Source organism: Hemicordylus capensis, chromosome 9 (genome assembly GCF_027244095.1).
Source record: "Hemicordylus capensis ecotype Gifberg chromosome 9, rHemCap1.1.pri, whole genome shotgun sequence".
NCBI classification, from domain to species: domain Eukaryota; kingdom Metazoa; phylum Chordata; class Lepidosauria; order Squamata; family Cordylidae; genus Hemicordylus; species Hemicordylus capensis.
This window is the reverse complement of record NC_069665.1, coordinates 2,940,341-2,956,865: the sequence shown is the minus strand read 5'-3', so window position 1 is coordinate 2,956,865 and position 16,525 is coordinate 2,940,341. Positions and strand designations below refer to the sequence as shown.

Here is a 16,525-nt window from a genome sequence, read left to right as displayed (position 1 = left end):
ACTACACCTCAATGGAGTTGTGCCAAAAAAACTCCCCTCCCCAGTGGTTTGGGCATTCCTGCTGCTGACAGCCTGTTTAAAAATGGCACATTTGGAAGTTTTAGAAGTATTTCTGGTCTAGAGCTAAAAGAGCAGCTAATAATGATCACTGTTGAGGAGAAAAAGTGATCAGTTTGTCCACAACAGAGACATGATGAAGTACTGAAGAACAGAAGCCAGACAGAAGAAAAGCTCAAGGCAGAACATGTACATTTTATTTATGCATTTTAACCAGGATCTTTAAAATGCAGTATGTTTGTCGTTTCAAAATATATCATATATATAAAACACAGTTCCCAGGTATTCACACTTAAGAAAATATAATAGTTCTTCTACCTGGTCTTTTGAGAAATTAAAAATTGGCACTTGGTTCGTCTGTCTTGCATCTCCCAGTGCTGTTTCTTAAGAGGAGAAGCACCAGCTGGTCAAAAAGTGCTCGGAGCAGAAGGGCCTCCCCCTCCCTCCCTCCCCGGACTGGAAATACCACATAGTCAGAACCACGAGGCAATGGCATCCCCAAGAGGTGAGGGGGCTCGCCAGGCGTGCAAGAGCCAAATTCTCTCGACCTGCCCTCAAGCGACCTCCTTCCTCGCCGGGCACACCAGCTGGAGCGACGGAGGCAGCTCCGAAGAAGCCCCCCAGCCAAGGAAGCCAACATTAAACAGACCCAAAGGAGGAGGAGGAGGAGAAGAAGTGGCAAGAAAGGGCCCCGCTGGCACCGGGCTAGGAGCCCCGGCTGGTGGCACTTCGGCAAAGCTCCTGAGCGAGCAGCCCGAGGCGGGCAGGGTGGCCCGGCGGCAAATGTGCCGAGAAGAGGGAGCTCTCGACTCTCACAGTACAGAAAAAGGCACCGAATGGAGGGAGCGGGGAGGGCCGGCGCGGCAGCAGCCCAGCCCAGCCGCGCGGCGAAGCGGGGACAAGGCAAGAAGAGCCGCCGCCGCCGCCGGCAGCGCCACGGGGCTCCCCTCGGGACAGGCGGCTCTTCGGCGGGGTGGGAAGGAGCCCGGCTCGTCCCGAGGCGGCGCTGGCGGAGCTCCCTTGGCTCGGCGACCTGCTGCTGCCGCCCGACCCACAGGCGCGGCAGCCTCCCCCACCGAGTCCCCCTCGCTCCGCCGCAGGGTCCCCCGGCATTGCACTCGTCTCTCGGGACGCCCGCAGGTCCCCCAGCCCACTCCCCGCACCCCTCGCCAGCAAGTCAGTGTGTGCAGTTGAGCCCCTGAACGGCGGAGCCCCACCGGCGGCTCCAGCTCTCACGCAGGCGGATTCGCGGCCAGCCCCCGGGCGTTGCGCCAGGCAGTCCCGCAGTGGCGGCGAGTCCCGGCACAGTTCAGGAGCCAGGTCAGCCCTGCAGACGGGGCTCAAGCCCCAGAACCCGCCCGCGCTCTCTCGGTGAAGGGGTCCTACGGAAGAGCGTCTCGGTCTCCTTCCAAGCCGGGGAAGCCAGCCAGTCCCTCCCACTGTCCCCGGCCCGCGAGGGCGTAAAAGCGCGGCTTTCAGCGCGCGGCGCCGGCCCGAGAGGGCGGCTGCCGCCGGGGTCCGTCGGGGCGCTCACGAGCAGCTGCCCATGGCCTTGACCAGCGAGCTCTCGGGCAGCTGCCGGAAGATGCCGCGGAGGGTCTCCAGCTCGCGGCTGAGCTGCTCGACGCGCTTGCGGAGCCGCTCATTGTCGCTGCTCAGCTCCAGCACCTTCTGCTGCGTCTCGGCGTTGCGCTGCTTGGCCTTGTCGCGGCTCTTGCGCACGGCGATGTTGTTGCGCTCGCGGCGCACGCGGTACTCGCTGCTGTTCTTGTCCAGCGACTTCTTGGACTTGCCCGACGGCGCGGAGGCGTCGGCGTGGAGCCGGTGGTGGTGGTGATGCGGCGGAGGGTGGTGGTGGTGGTGCGGGTGCTGCTGGTGGTGCGCGCCGCCGCCGCCGCCGCCACTGTGCGGGCTGGGGGCCGGCGTGGGCGGCGGCGTGGGCTGCCCGCCGGGCTGCAGGTGCACGGTCGTCTGGGCGCAGTGCGCCACCTGGTACTGGAGGTGGCTGCAGTTGGCCGGCGGCGGCGGGTAGAGGGCGGCCAGCGCGCCGGCCTCCTCGTCCTCGTGGGGTTCCTGCTTGATCAGCAGCGGGCGCAGGCTCGGCAGCGGAGGGGGCCCGCCTGCGCCCAGGCGCTCGTAGGCCGCGCTGGACTCCAGCTTGTCCGCGTAGCCGTAGAGCGCGCCGCCGCCGCCGCCCCCCTGCGGGAAGCCGCCGCCCGGCATGCCTGCCCCGCCGCCGCCGCCGCCGCACTCCAGGCCGGCCTTGGCGGCACGCTCCTGCTGCTTGCTGTGCTGGAAGAGGTCGGCCAGGAACTCGTCGTTGAAGGCGCCCGGGTCGATGTAGGCGCTCAGGTCGATGGAGTTCTCGTGCTCGCAGATGTCGGGCTGCAGCTCCGACGCCGCGGCCAGGTAGCCGTAGGGGCCCGGCTGGTGGGCGGCGTGCTGCTGCTGCTGCTGCTGCTGCGGGTGCGCCGCGACGGGCGACGACGCCGACAAGGGCTGCTGGTGGAGGTGGCGCTGGTGGGGGTGGTGGGGGTGGCCGCTGCTGCTGCTGCTCATCGGGGGGCGCGAGTCCGCCTCGTAGAAGTTGCCCGGCTCCATGGAGTAGCTAAAGCGGGCCGCCGCGCATGGTGGGGGAGCCTCCGCTCGGCCGCTGGCGGGCACGCAGGCGAACTTGGTGGCGGGCTCCTTCCGCACCGACCGTCTGGCGGCAGCGCGCTCGGCTCGGCTCTGCGCTCGTCTGGCGGCGGCGGCGGCGGCTGGGCTCCCGGCTCCTCCAGCCCTCCGCCTGCTATATATAGGTGCACAGGGCCGGGCATCGCCCTCTAGTGAACTTTGACCGGCCTCGCCTCCTCCTCTCGGCAGCAGCCACAGGGGTGGGATCCCCGACCGGTCCTCCCCAACCCCCACGCCCTCCATCACCGCCCTCTGCGGGCGGGCATGGCAGGCTGGGCGGGCCGAATGCCAGCGCCCCCGCGGCGACTTCGGAGGAGGCGCACGACGCACACCTGCCCGCTGAGCGCCGACGGCTCTGTGCATTCGGGGTGCTCTTAAGCTCTGAGCGATGCACGCCCAGCCAGTCGCGGGGCTGGCTGTGCCTGACACGCGTGCCTGTGTGCTACTGAGCAGAAGATCTCTGTCACTCGCCCCCGGGCTGCCGCGTTGGATCAGGCCGGGGAGGTGCGCACGGGCGTTGGGGGGGGGGGCGCAAGAGGGGTCAGTTGCTCTCCTCTGGAGTGAGCCAGTTCCCACTGAGTTCAATGATGGGGCATAGTCTCAAGGATTGGATTGCTGGCTTCCTCCCCTTCCACCGGATGCCCTTGAATGTGGGAGTTCAAGCCGCTGGCTGGCTGGCTTATTTATTTATTACATTTATAAACCACCCCATCCAAACGCTCTGGGCAGTGTACAACAACTTTTAAAAGACACAAAAACACCCCATTCAAAACACAGTGCTAAAAATAATATAAAAACAATTCAAAAACAATGACAACCATTTAAAACCAATTAGAATACTTTACCAAAAAAACCCCACAACACTTTACAAGCCTTGGAAGGCCAAGCCAAACAAGTAAGTTTTTAGGGCTCTCTTAAAGGCCAACAGCGAGCTAAACTGCAGATATCTGCCCGGAGTGCATTCGATAGGCCAGGAGCAGCTACAGAGAAGGCCCAGTTCCAAGTCGCCACCAGAAGTACCGGAGGTAACTGGAGACGGACCTCTCCAGATGACCTCAACGAGCGATGGGGATAACACTGAAGAAGGCGCTCTCTAAGGTAACCCGGACCCAAACCGTTCAGAGCTTTAAAGGTAATAACCAGCACTTTGTATTTCTCCTGGAAACATATTGGCAGCCAGTGCAGCCGTTTCAACACAGGCATAATATGGTCTCTCAGGGTTACCCCAGAGACCAATCTGGCTGCCGCATTTTGAACTAACTGAAGTTTCTGAACTATGTACAAAGGCAGCCCCACGTAGGGCACATTGCAATAGTCAAGCCTAGAGGTTACCAGCTGATGCATCACTGTTTTGAGGTCATTCTCTTCAAGGATTGGACGCAGCTGTTGAATCAACCGAAGCTGATAGAAAGCACTCCTGGCCATTGCCTCCACCTGAGATAGCAGGGTGAGGCCTGGATCCAAGAGCACTCCCAAGCTGCATACCTGCTCCCTCTGGGGGAGTGTAACCCCATCCAGTACAGGAAGACCTAACTCATCCCTTAAATTCTGGTCCCCCACAATGAGCACCTCTGCCTTGCCTGAATTCAGCTTGCATCTCAAGTCACCAGGACCTTCAACCAGTGGCCCTGGGGTGGTCATTAAATCTCCACCTAGCCTGCCTCACAGGGTTGTTGGGAGGATAAAAGGAAGGGGCCATGTTAGTCATGACCATTGAGCTCCTTGGCTGGAAATGTCTCAAAAGTGGCTCTGGGGATAGCTGAACTAACTCTCTTGGTGCTGCCAATGGTCCCCATAGCCCAGAGGTGCACCTAGATGATTTTGGAGCCTGGACGGACCTAAAGGCCCTTTTGCCCCTCACCCACCACAAGAGAAGCATCATCCCCCTACACACACACACACACACACACACACACACACACACACACACACACAGTGGGACATGCTGAGACCCAAGTTCAAATCCCCATTCAGCCATGAGACTTGCTGGGTGACTCTGGGCCAGTCACTTCTCTCTCAGCCTAACCTACTTCACAGGGTTGTTGTGAAAGAGAAGTATGTAGTACACCGCTCTGGGCTCCTTGGAGGAGAGTGGGATATAATTTTTTTAAAGTATATTTATGCAAATATGCATTAGTAGAAACATTTCAACACACAACTTAACATATTCCCAAGACCCCAACCCCCAGCATAACATGAGAATTTAGTTGACTCAGTTTACCTGTTGTTGTGCTCGCTCACATGTTAGTGGTCTCTGTGTGTGGTTGGCAATCCACCCCGCAAGGGAGGCGTGCTCTGGCTGGCTGGCTTACTGCAGGCATGTTGGGCTGGCCACAGCACTGCTGCCTCTCCCTTCACTGGTTGGAAGAGAGCTGGTCTTGTGGGAGCCAGCATGACCTGTCCCCTTAAGCTAAGCAGGGTCCGCCCTGGTTGCATATAAATGGGAGACTTGATGTGTGAGCACTGCAAGATATTCCCCTCAGGGGATGGAGCCGCTCTGGGAAGAGCATCTGGGTCCCCAGTTCCCTCCCTGGCAGCATCTCCAGATAGGGCTGAGAGAGATTCCTGTCTGCAACCTTGGAGAAGCTGCTGCTGCCAGTCTGTGAGGACAATACTGAGCTAGATAGACCAAGGGTCTGACTCAGTGTATGGCAGCTGCCTGTGTTCCTATGTGCCTATGTTGCTGCCTCCGAGCAGGATGGGAGAGTCAGAGAGTCAGCGTCTGTTGTAGCTGCCTGCCTGCCTCTCGCCTCCCAGGCCACAGAGAGCACCCGGCCAGCCTCACCCCAATGGAGTCCTGCTGCTACCTCACAGCACCCTCCGCTCTCTTGTGCGATGTGTGTGTCACATGCTCAGCCACACTGTGCAGCAGGCGTGCTGCTATGGATGGGCCGCTGCGGAGGCCCTCGGCCTCTGGCCGCGCACAAGAGGAGTCCGGGCAGGCCACGAGCGGGTTGTGGGTGGCCTCAGCACAGTTGCCGTCTTGGCCGCGGGATGCAGCATACACTGGTGGTGGCCGGTGGCGGTGCTGGGCATTTTAAAGAGCATTTGGAGGCCCTCACAGGATGCGGGGGGCCGGACTTCCACCCAGAGGTCCGGGAGGAAGGGCGCCCCTGATGCTCCAACATGTGTTTGCACTGCTAGGCTACTGGGTGACCCTCAGAAACCTCCTCTCCTTCCAGCCTGGGTTGCCGCGGTGAGCCACAAGTCAGTCTCCCACCCCATGACTGCCATGCGATCAGGAAAGTCGGACTCTTGGCATGGAGCTCGTTTTTTTCTCAGTGCCACAGTGCAAATACACCTGTGCAGTTTGGAGCTCAGCCAAAACACCGCTTTCATTTCTCAATTACCAGGCAGATTGATGCTGTCCAAAGGCTTTGCATCTACGCAGATAAGGAGCCTGCTGAAGCATTTGGAGAAGTCCAAGGTCTCGGCAGCACATTCCCAGTGTGTGTGTATGTGTGTGTAGAAGCAACCAGACCAGCAGAATCTGGTGTTCCCCTCAGTTGCCTTACCTTTACATCGCAAACAGCAGCAAGCAGAAACTTTTTATTTCCTTTTGCTATGCATTTTGAACACTTTTTGCTAAACAGCAGCATATAACGTTGCATCATAAGTATGTATTTATGATGCATAAATATGAATCATAAGATTCCCCAATAATCCCCAACAATCAGTTATTATCATTAAATATTACTAGCAAATATACAATGTGAAGATCAGCTATCAAAAGTTTTCCAACTTCTAATTCTGTCCATCCCAGTCCTCTAAATCGGGGTTTCCCAACTTATGGTGCTCCAGATGTTGCTGAACTACAACTCTCATAATCCCTAGCCACAATACATCGTAGCTGGGGATGATGGGAGTTGTAGTTCAGTAACCTCTAGAGTACCACAGGTTGGGAAACCCTGCTCTAAATGTTTCCTCGGAAGACAGGCCCACCTAGTGCAAGAACAAGTACTACCCACATGTAGTATATGTGTTTAGGATTGCAGCTGTGCAATCCTAGAGTCTGTGGATGTTTACTCTCAAGTCAGCCCCGCCGAGAGACCATTCCGAGAGACCAGTGTGCATAGGACTGTGGCCACAGATGCATTTTGGCTGTTTCCGGATAGAAGCTTTTGGACCATCCCATTCAAATATCCCGACCGTTAAACCATCTTGAGGGTTGAGGCTTGGTCTAAAATCCTGCCTGCCTTTTACATCTTCAGGAGGTGATCTGCTTTGTCTAATGCTACCTGCTGAGACTCTGTGAGCAAGCATGCATGAATGGGGCTTTCTTGGTGGTTGCACCGGGTTCCGGAATTCTTCCCCGGGGAGATCTGCTCTCTGCCCCAGCTCTCTTGGTTATTAGCTGTGTCTGAATACATGCACCTTTCCTCTGTGCTTTGGGCCAAGTTGCAGGAGGGTGTTTCTAGGCTGCTGTTTTAACCTGCCTGCGAATTATGTGGGGATTGATGTGATGTGCATTGATTACCCCTGTTAACTGGGCAAAGAGGCCTCTTTTCAGCAGCAGGAAAGCAACTGTCCCTATTCATCCCAGGACAGCATCCATCCCAGTAGCTTGGGCTGTTTTACTTGTCAAGAGGCATAGCAAACAGGAAATTGAGACATTCAGTTTTTAAAATCTGTCTGTCTGTCTGTCTATATCCCACTCTTTCTCCAAGAAGCCCAGAGCAGTGTACATGCTTGTGTTTATCCTCACAACAACCCTATGAGGTAGGTTAGACTGAGAGATAAGTGACTGGTCCAGGGTCACCCAGTGAGTAATTCTTTATTTACAACCCAAGGTCAGCATAACATGACATAAACAAAACATCTCATAACATAGGGAGATACAATTGGAAGAAGGAAATATGTAAATATAGGAATAAATTTCAATGGGTAAATAATAAATAATTAGTGTCACCCAGTGAGTTTCATGACTGAATGGGGATTTGAACTAGGTATATGCAAAAAAAATCTGAACAAATGTATTCAAATTTGAATCAGTTTGAATTGATTTGACCTGAAACTGCTTGCACAGGATGGGATTCATTCAAATTGATTTGAATTCACCCAGATAAGCTTGTAAGGTAAGTGTGTAAGAAGGCCAAGGCTATTTGCTCAAGGTCTCTTCGAAATATTTGCCATTTTAAAATTTTATTGATTTTTACAATATCTTAACAATCAAGTTACACTTAATTAAGTAAATGTTGACTTCCTGCTTACCAGTCTGCGCGGTTCTTGTTAACTATACATATAAGCCATTGCTATAACATTACAAAACATATATACTCCACCTTACAATTCGATTTTACCCTACCCCAACCTGCCGTGATACTAAATTTCAAACCCTGCTAAAAGGTCCATGTTAGAAAAATAGTTCTTTAAGTAAAGTAAGAAAGGTCCCCAATCTTCTTTAAGACATTCCAAGTTTTCATCCCTTATAAGTGTTGCCATCTCCGCATATTCCAAAATTTTTATCAACCAGTCTTCTTTTGAGGGCATTTTATTATCTTTCCATTTCTGCGCATATACTATTCTAGCTGCCGTGGTTGCATACATAAAAAAAGTTAAATTTCTTCTAGAGAACTCTCCTTGAGTATTTATTTATTTATTTATTTCCCAACAAGGGTCTCTTTGAAAGGTCTCTTTGAAATATTACAAATTATTGCCCCTGAAGATGGCATCTGAGACTGAAACATGTTGGGCTTCCATGAATGCTTCACAGCCTGGTGAGATTTTCTCTCCCCTTTTGCTTGTCTTCCATGGTTATGTGGAGCAGCACAAATGTAAATAAGATCCATCCCAAACTGGGAAAGATCAAATCAGAGGGGAAGTGGCCCACTCCCAGCTGGTGATGAATCAGTAAAGATAGCGCCCATAAATACCTAAAGAGCGACAATGACTTTAAAGAGTGATCAAGACACACCTAGTCTCTGCCGAGCCTGACTCAGCTAGCATCAAATGAATTCTGGCCCAGCAGCTTTCTACTGGAGTCTCCTTTGAAACGCTTTTGATGAAATGCAGGCAATTTTCAGACAGAAAGTGGAAGCTGGAATGCTCCCCCACCCCTAGTTTCTGGACTGGTCATGGACCATTTCCAAGGATTTCATGTTCAGTGATTTGTGACATTTGTGTCCCTTTGCACAGGGACCGTCAAGTGAAGGTAGACCAAGGAACCGATGGAAAGTCTGAGGTTACTGAAAGGAGGAATCCCTGCAAAAACAAACCACTTATCAGGAACAGGAAATGTTTAACCCTTTCCGTGCTGGCCATGTCCCACTCAAACTTGGCACCCAAAAGTCATTTTTCTCCCATGAGGTTACAGATAGAAGATAAGATTTAGGGGAGATCTGAGAGCCTTTTTCAATGACTCCTTTTAGACAAAGGAGCGGACCTGTTCTCTTTTTTTCCTGAGACTAGGACTAGAACCAAGGGGTTGAAATGGAAAGGAAGCAGATTTAAATTTATTTATTTACATATTTTTATACTGCCCCAAACATACATCTCTGGGCGGTTTACAACAGATAAAAACAACATTAAAACATTGGTTAAAAACAAAACAAAAATTTAAAATACAACAATTTAAGCTAGACATTAGATTTAAGCTAGACATTTGGAGGAATTTCCTGACTGCAAGAGCTGTTCAAGAGTGGGATGTTCTGCCATGTGCTGTACTAGGGCTCTCCTTTAGTAGATGGAGTTGTCCCCTTTGCTAAGCAGGGTCCACCCTCATTTGCATTTGATTGGGAGATTACATGTGTGAGCACTGTAAGATACTCCCCTTAGGGGATGGGGCCGCTCTGGGAAGAGCAGCTGGATGCTTGCAGGTGGAAGGTTCGAAGTTCCCTCCCTGGCAGCATCTCCAAGATAGGGCTGAGAGAGACTCCTGCCTGCAGCCTTGGAGAAGCCTCTGCCAGTCTGGGTAGACAATACTCAGCCATGGTCTGACTCAGTAGAAGGCAGCTTCCTATGTTTTGAATGAAGAAGAATGTTCTGTAGCAAATTCCAGCATTAAGCAAGTGCTGGAGTAGAAGATCTGCAAGGTCGTTTCCAATCCTAACATTTCTGTAACTTTTCCCAGTTGGACAGTAGTTTTAAATGGAAAAATATTTTTAGACTGTAAATTTGTGGGCATGGTTTTTTTGTTTTTTTTACTTTTATCTCCAAGCACCTATTTCCCCCGCTTTGATTCTTCGTAGAAGTAATAATCCTTAATTGTTGGTATCATTATGGGATGAAGTCTATGTGTTTCTGATGGCAGCAGAAAGCTCCCAATGGCTGTACTTTCAGGAGTGTTTGCGGTGATGGGAGGCTTACGTTACAATAAATCTGTTCTCTGCCAGGGGAATGTGTCCATAAGTGTGTGTGAGTGTAAAAGTGTCTGCATGCACAGGGAGTGTGTGATATTATTTGCACAGAAGTGAGAGAAAAGGTGTGCCAGGTATGTTTTATTTTTCACCATGTCTTAACAGTTTTTCTGCAGCAAAGATCTGAGGGTGGGGTGGGAGGTGTGTCTCTGCTGGGCGGTGGCGGGGAACGGGACATAATCAGTTTTTATCTCAGAGCCTACTCCAACCTTGCAATGCCCCATATGAGAGATTTCTAGCTCCCCACCCCCTATCACAAAACTGTAGCTCTGAAGGTTCCCTGGGGAAGGGGAATGGTTGTTAAGCCAGTTTAGCCAGTGTGACCAGTGTGGGTATGTCTCCAGTCTCCAGAGTGTCACTGTGTTCTTTGACTTTATTGATTATAACTGGAGGACGGGTGGAACCTGTTCTAGGGTCAGCAGCAGAGATGGTATATTTATTGGAGGAAAAGGGGGGAGCCAAATATAAGGAAGGAATTAAGCATATAAAATAAAGCCACAACTTGTGAAGGGTCGTTTTGTGAAATAAGAACTTCCAGATGGTAAGAGACTTTTTTGGCTGCCCAAATCCATGGCTGAATCCACTCTGTCCTCAGAGATATGAAGAGCTGTCGGATAGAAGGGGCAAATTTGTTCCCTTCCTTGTTGCTGTGGTGGCCACTCTAGGTGGAATTGCAAGGAAGAAGATTTAGTCTAGTCACTAGGAAGACTTTCCTGATGGTAAGAGCTGTTGGATAGTGAAACAGTCATAGGATAGTGAAACAGAGTGAAACAGTCAGCTGGATAGTAAAACAGAGATTTCTATATTAGGCGGTATATAAATTAATTCAATCAATCAATCAATCAATAGGAACATAGGAAGCTGCCTTATACCAAGTCAGACCATTGGTCCATCTCAGAGACGCTCTTACCCCTGGACTTTCGGGCCAAAGTCCAGGGCCTCCACATCTCCTGGGGGCCTCCAAATACTTTTTAGTCTGTCCCGGGTGATTTGGTTGCATTAAAAATGTGTTTAAAATACTGGGTGGGTGGGGCCTCCAAAGGCCTTTAGGTTCAGACTCAAAATTACCTAAGTGTGCTTCTGGTCTATCTAGCTCACTATTGTCTACCCAGACTGGCAGTGCCTTCTCCACTGCCTCCCACAGTGGTGGTCTCTCCTTTGCTGAAGGTTTTGCACAGGCTGGAAGCCATCAGGTTGGGTTGGGCTAAAGTCCTCCAAGGTAACTTCCAGCTCTAAAACTGTATGCTTCTTTTAGTTGTACTCTTAATAAGGACTAATGTAATTACTCATGTGTAACTTCTTGTGTGTTTCCTCACATTCTGATTGTGGAATGGAACCTACCACCAGAAATGATTCCCTGCACGCCATCTATTCCATGCTCTAATCCATCTATTCCAAGATCCAGCTACTCCAAGTCCCTCCCCTTGCCCCTAGCTGAATGCCTCGGCTGTTGTTTACTGTGAATCACAGGGCATCCCTCCTGACTCTTATGTGGATTCTGGAGAATGTTGTATAAATGCCCTAATAATGATGGGTGTGGGCTTTTGTCCTGCGGTTAATAAACTCCTTGGAAATCTGCTCCAGCCCCAAGCAAGCGCTCATCCTACACCAAGCTGTCAAAAACTTTTACAGCCTTGGAGAATAAAGAACAGGCGTGGCAGTCGCTGAAGCCTGGGCATGAGAAAAGGCAGCTCTCCTTTCCAGCGGATGCCACTTTTTCTCATCCAGACTTGTCCTGGGCCTTTGGAAACTTAGCCAGAAACCTGAGGATACCCTGCATCTCCCTCAGAACACGGTCTGCGCATGTGGACAACCAAGGACAGAAACTGGAGAGTCCAGCAAGGCAGGAGAGGGGCTTGGCCATCAGTTGAGTCTTCTGGCCCATGCAGAAAGTGTGTGTGTGTGTGTGTGTGTGTGTGTGTGTGTGTGTGTGTGTGGTCCCATCTCCCCCCAAAACAGATATCTGGGTGTTGCCTTGCAGAGTGCTGATGAAATCTGGAAGGTTTGAGTTTGACTCACAGACACAGCTGATTCCTGCCCATGTGGTGATTGCTGAGAGCTGTGCTGCACACCCCTGGAAAGGTGGGGGAGAAATGGGGAAGAAAAGGGGGGGAGTGGAGGAAGCAGCCACGTGGGAGTCCCATGTATTTGTGTAGAAGCACAAGAGAGAACAAAACGCTGACTGTGCAATGCGTAGTGATGAATGTGCATGGGTATATGTGTGCCTGTATTTGGCATATGCGGATGTATTTGAAGGCATCTGTGAATGTGGTGAATTTGTATGCTGTTTGTTATAGGCAGAGCGGGTGGCGCTTGCTCTCCTCCCTACCCCTGGAAATCATTGTGCATCCCCACTTATTTCCTTCCAGTCATTCATTAAACAAAATTCTATTCTGCCCTTCCTCAGATGATACTATGGTGGTTTACAGCAATAAGCAATGAAATAAAATTAAAAAGCTTAAAAACAGCACTAATAAAGCAGAAGCAACAGTAGAAAATACACATCAGCAGTGTTAAAAAGCACCAAAGGTGCTTAAAAGCACCACATAGGTAAGGTATTTTGTAAGCTCTAAAAATGGCTGAAAAACCTGGGAGAATAAAAAAGCATTTGTCTTCCATTATATGAGCTACATAATGTGCACTACTTATATATTTAATATATAATGTGCTCTCTCTCTATTTTTCATTATATGCATTGTGTGTGTGTGTGTTTTAATTTTCAGAGGAAAACATATTATTCCACCTACATTCTATGAATTTTGGAAAGGGAAAAGCAAACATTAGTTCATCGTACCACTAGACACCTGACCTGTGGAGTGAAATTTAGAAAAGGGTGGTGGCAGCAGGTATGCCCAGCCTTCAATAATGCTAGCATTTGGACTTCTTCTGTACCCAGAAGTACCCAGTACCCAGAATGTTGGGGGCAATATGCTAAATCATTGTAAACCGCTTAGAGAGCTCCGGCTATAAAGAGGTATATAAATGTAAGTGCTATTGCTATTGCTATTGCTATTCTGGGTTTGATTTTCTTTTCCAAAGACCCCACTGTCATGGTGGTAGTCTGCTACAGGCTCCCAAACCAAACCAAACCCAATCAATGAAGTATTCTTTGAGGAATTAACTATCTGGCGGCACCTCTAACAGCAGGGCTCAAGTGCCTTCCTGCATACCCACCAAGACACCCAGAGGCGTATCTAGGTAAAATAGCGCCTAGGGCAAGCACTGAAATTGCGCCCCCTGTCCAAGCATCTGACACCCATCTTTCAGATAACTGTACCATAATATCAGCTGAAAAATACAAGTCAGGCTCGTTAATCTTTTAATATTTCAAAAACTATTTAGCAGTGGACATAGCCAGACCAAAAAATGCTGGAAAACTACAAATTTCAGTATGCTGGTGCTCATGAAATACCCAAATACTATGTGGAGGTGTACTTGGAAAACTAAACAGAAGTGCCTGGCTAATTCTCTACTATACACTGTAGCATCACCATTGCATAAGTTTTAAAAATAAATGGAGAATTTGACTTTTCCCAGATACTCTGTAAATAATTAAAGGATATGCAGAGTAAACTGTGTCACCGCTTGGAATATATTCTAGTCTTTCAGAAAGACAGTTAAAATGAGAGAAAGAGAGCAAGAAACTCCCAGTGGGCCTTAATATTAAGGATTTCACAATGATTCAAAGACAAACTCACCATTAATAGTCATATTAGCAAGACATCACATTTAACTCACTTATCACAAGAAGCAAAGTAAGAGCAAATGAATACAATCCTAGCTCATAAGCGTCAGTTCAGTATTCACAAGCCCTGATTCTCTGTACATAGTGCCAGTCTGAATATGTGTACAGTGTCTTATATTAATTTTTAAAAAATTTTTAACCTGTAGCCCCTTTGTGGGGGCTTCCTAAAGTCTGTGGGGAGGGGTTGCAAAGGTTCCCCCTCACCCCGCTGGCCTCTAGGGCCTTGCAGGTACCATTTGAGCATTTGCAGTGGCCATTTTTAAAAAAATCTTTTTTAAAAAAAAAGGCCACTGAAAACAAAATGGCCACTGCGCATGCTCAAATGGCCTCTGCAAGGCCTGGCATGACCTAGGGCCTCACAGAGGCCATTTGAGCATGCACTGTGGCCATTTTATTTTTGGCAGCCATTTTTAATTTTTATTTTATTTTTACAGAATGGCGCCCCCTTCAAGTGGCACCCGGGGCACGTGCCCTGCCTGCCCCACTCTAGATACGCCCCTGAAGACACCTCTCAGGTGGTGGTGGTGGTGGGAGAATTATCAGCCTGTTCTCTGCTGTACTGCAGCACCACCCATGCAATGGCCAGAACTGGTACTGCAGCTTTTTAGCCCAGGCACACCGGGTGACTGGAGGAACCAATAGGGACCCAATTGGCTCAATTAACCTGTACTCTTCAGACTGAAGGCTTTTGCTCTTCAATCTGGGTACCTTGTTGGATGGAGTATCGCAGGTGGAGGGGCAGCTTTATCCCTTGACACACTGATTTCTGCCAGAAATTACCCTGCTCCTATCAACTGTCCCATTCACCTAACAGAATTAATTGTTGCAGAGTGATTCCTTGATTTATAAGGAATTAAACAAGAGGTGCAGTAGAACCAGTTCAAATCAAACCCAATGCGATTCGAATCGGCCCCTTTCAACTGGTTTGAGCTTGAACCAGACCGGTCCCCCCAAAAGGGGGCTGAACCGAGTTTGAACCAAACCAGTTCAGCCCAGTTCAGCCTTGCTAATAAGGGGGAATCTGGTAAGGATTCCCTTTTATAACCATCCCCCCCATCCCTTGAACACCATTTTAGGCAGGGAATCCCCCTTTGCAAGCAGGGACAGGTGAGGAGACCCTCACTCACTACCTCTACTCCCAATGCCCTTAGTGGTTATTGGGATAGTTGGTGCAAAAGGTCGATGCACTGCAACTCCATCTCCAACAATAGGAGAGGCCTGAGCTTAAAAAAACAACAACACTGCCTCCATGCTCAACCCTCTCTGCTCCAACAGGCATCACCCCAAAGCCCCCAGACTCCACCTCAACATCTCTGTGTTTGAGCTTAAGGAGGTCTGGCATGCAAAACCTCATATATTTTGAGAAGTTTTGTTTCCCCCCCAAAAGTCATATTTCCCAATTAGCTACAGATACATTTTACGTTCTCAATCTTGCCACTTCAATCACCTGAATGCATTACTTTTACACCGGAATATTCTGAGTAAAAGATTTGTTTGTTTTAATATTTTTTAGCAGAAATGCTGAATATAATGATAATATATATTATTGCTCTCAACAGATGTTTAACACCCATATAAAGTAATCAGATCAATAATTAAAAAACATCTTGCCCAAGAGAAGCAGATCTTTCTCAGATTCAATTTTAATATGATTCAAATTTACTATGTATAATTATTCAATAAAATGAATGAAGCCGAAATCCTACAAATTTAAAACTGTTTTTTTTTACTTCCCCTTTGCAAGCACATTAATAAAACATTATGTGATGTATATTCATTTCTTGAGCTTTCCTACAATAAGTGTAATCTATGCAAAATGACTTTACCGGGTCAGTGACGGGCTGTGCCTCCTCGTAGAAAACATTTTATTGGTTTTCCAATAATGAGCAATAACAGTCATTTGGAGAGTCATTAATATATGCCAGCACACATTGCTTGAAGGCAGTTCTCTGCCAGGTGTCCATTAAATTGCTCGTAACAGTTCCTTTAGGAACTTACTGATGTTTACTAAGATATTTAATCCCACATTGGGTCTGGCTGTACTTACCACAGAACAGCAGAACCTCTGAAGCAAGGTTGACTCGTGGCTCCTCAAGACCTTTGTGCTCCCAAGGCAAGGGGCTAGATGCTGCCTTCTTGTGTGCACCCTCTTCCTCTTCTCTCCCTCCCCCACTTGAGGTGACTGCCTCACCTTGCCTCATGGAAGAGCCGCCCTGATGTTCACAGTCTGACTAGGCATTTATGAGGAGAGGAGAGAGCAGAAGCTGGGAATCAATGCCCTGGCATCTTTGCATTCACCGGGCACATGTATGTGAGGGGACTGGAGGTGATGGCGTGAAAGAGGTGGCAACAGTGGCAAGAATGCCCGAGGAGCCCTACCCCTTTAAAGCAGCACCAGGGCAGGGAGATTCTTGGGAGGAGGGCATCGGCACATCTGACCCATCCGATTCCCTAGGCTGTCCTGCGGGGCAGGAGGTTGAGATCTTGTCTCCTAGGGCCGAGTTCTCGCGAAGGGACGGGGAGTTCTGGCGTGATCTCAGAATGAACTCCCAAGGTCCGCTGAGATCTCATGAACTGAACCAGGGGCGCGCGGGTGGTTCGAGGGACTGCTGGACCAAACTGGCCCGGTCCATGTCCGGTTTGGACTCGAACCAAACCAGCCGGTACCATGCACACCCCTAATTTTCACTAA

General features: G+C 49.7%; 1 protein-coding gene across 1 annotated transcript; it reads right to left on the bottom strand.

The window, feature by feature from the left end:
* Nucleotides 1-232: 232 nt before the first annotated feature.
* On the bottom strand, nucleotides 233-3,111 carry CEBPA (CCAAT enhancer binding protein alpha). Its single transcript, XM_053270328.1, has one exon. The coding sequence runs from the start codon at nucleotides 3,094-3,096 to the stop codon at nucleotides 1,588-1,590; it is 1,509 nt and encodes a 502-aa protein (XP_053126303.1). The 5' UTR covers nucleotides 3,097-3,111; the 3' UTR covers nucleotides 233-1,587.
* Between the last annotated feature and the right edge of the window lie 13,414 nt (nucleotides 3,112-16,525).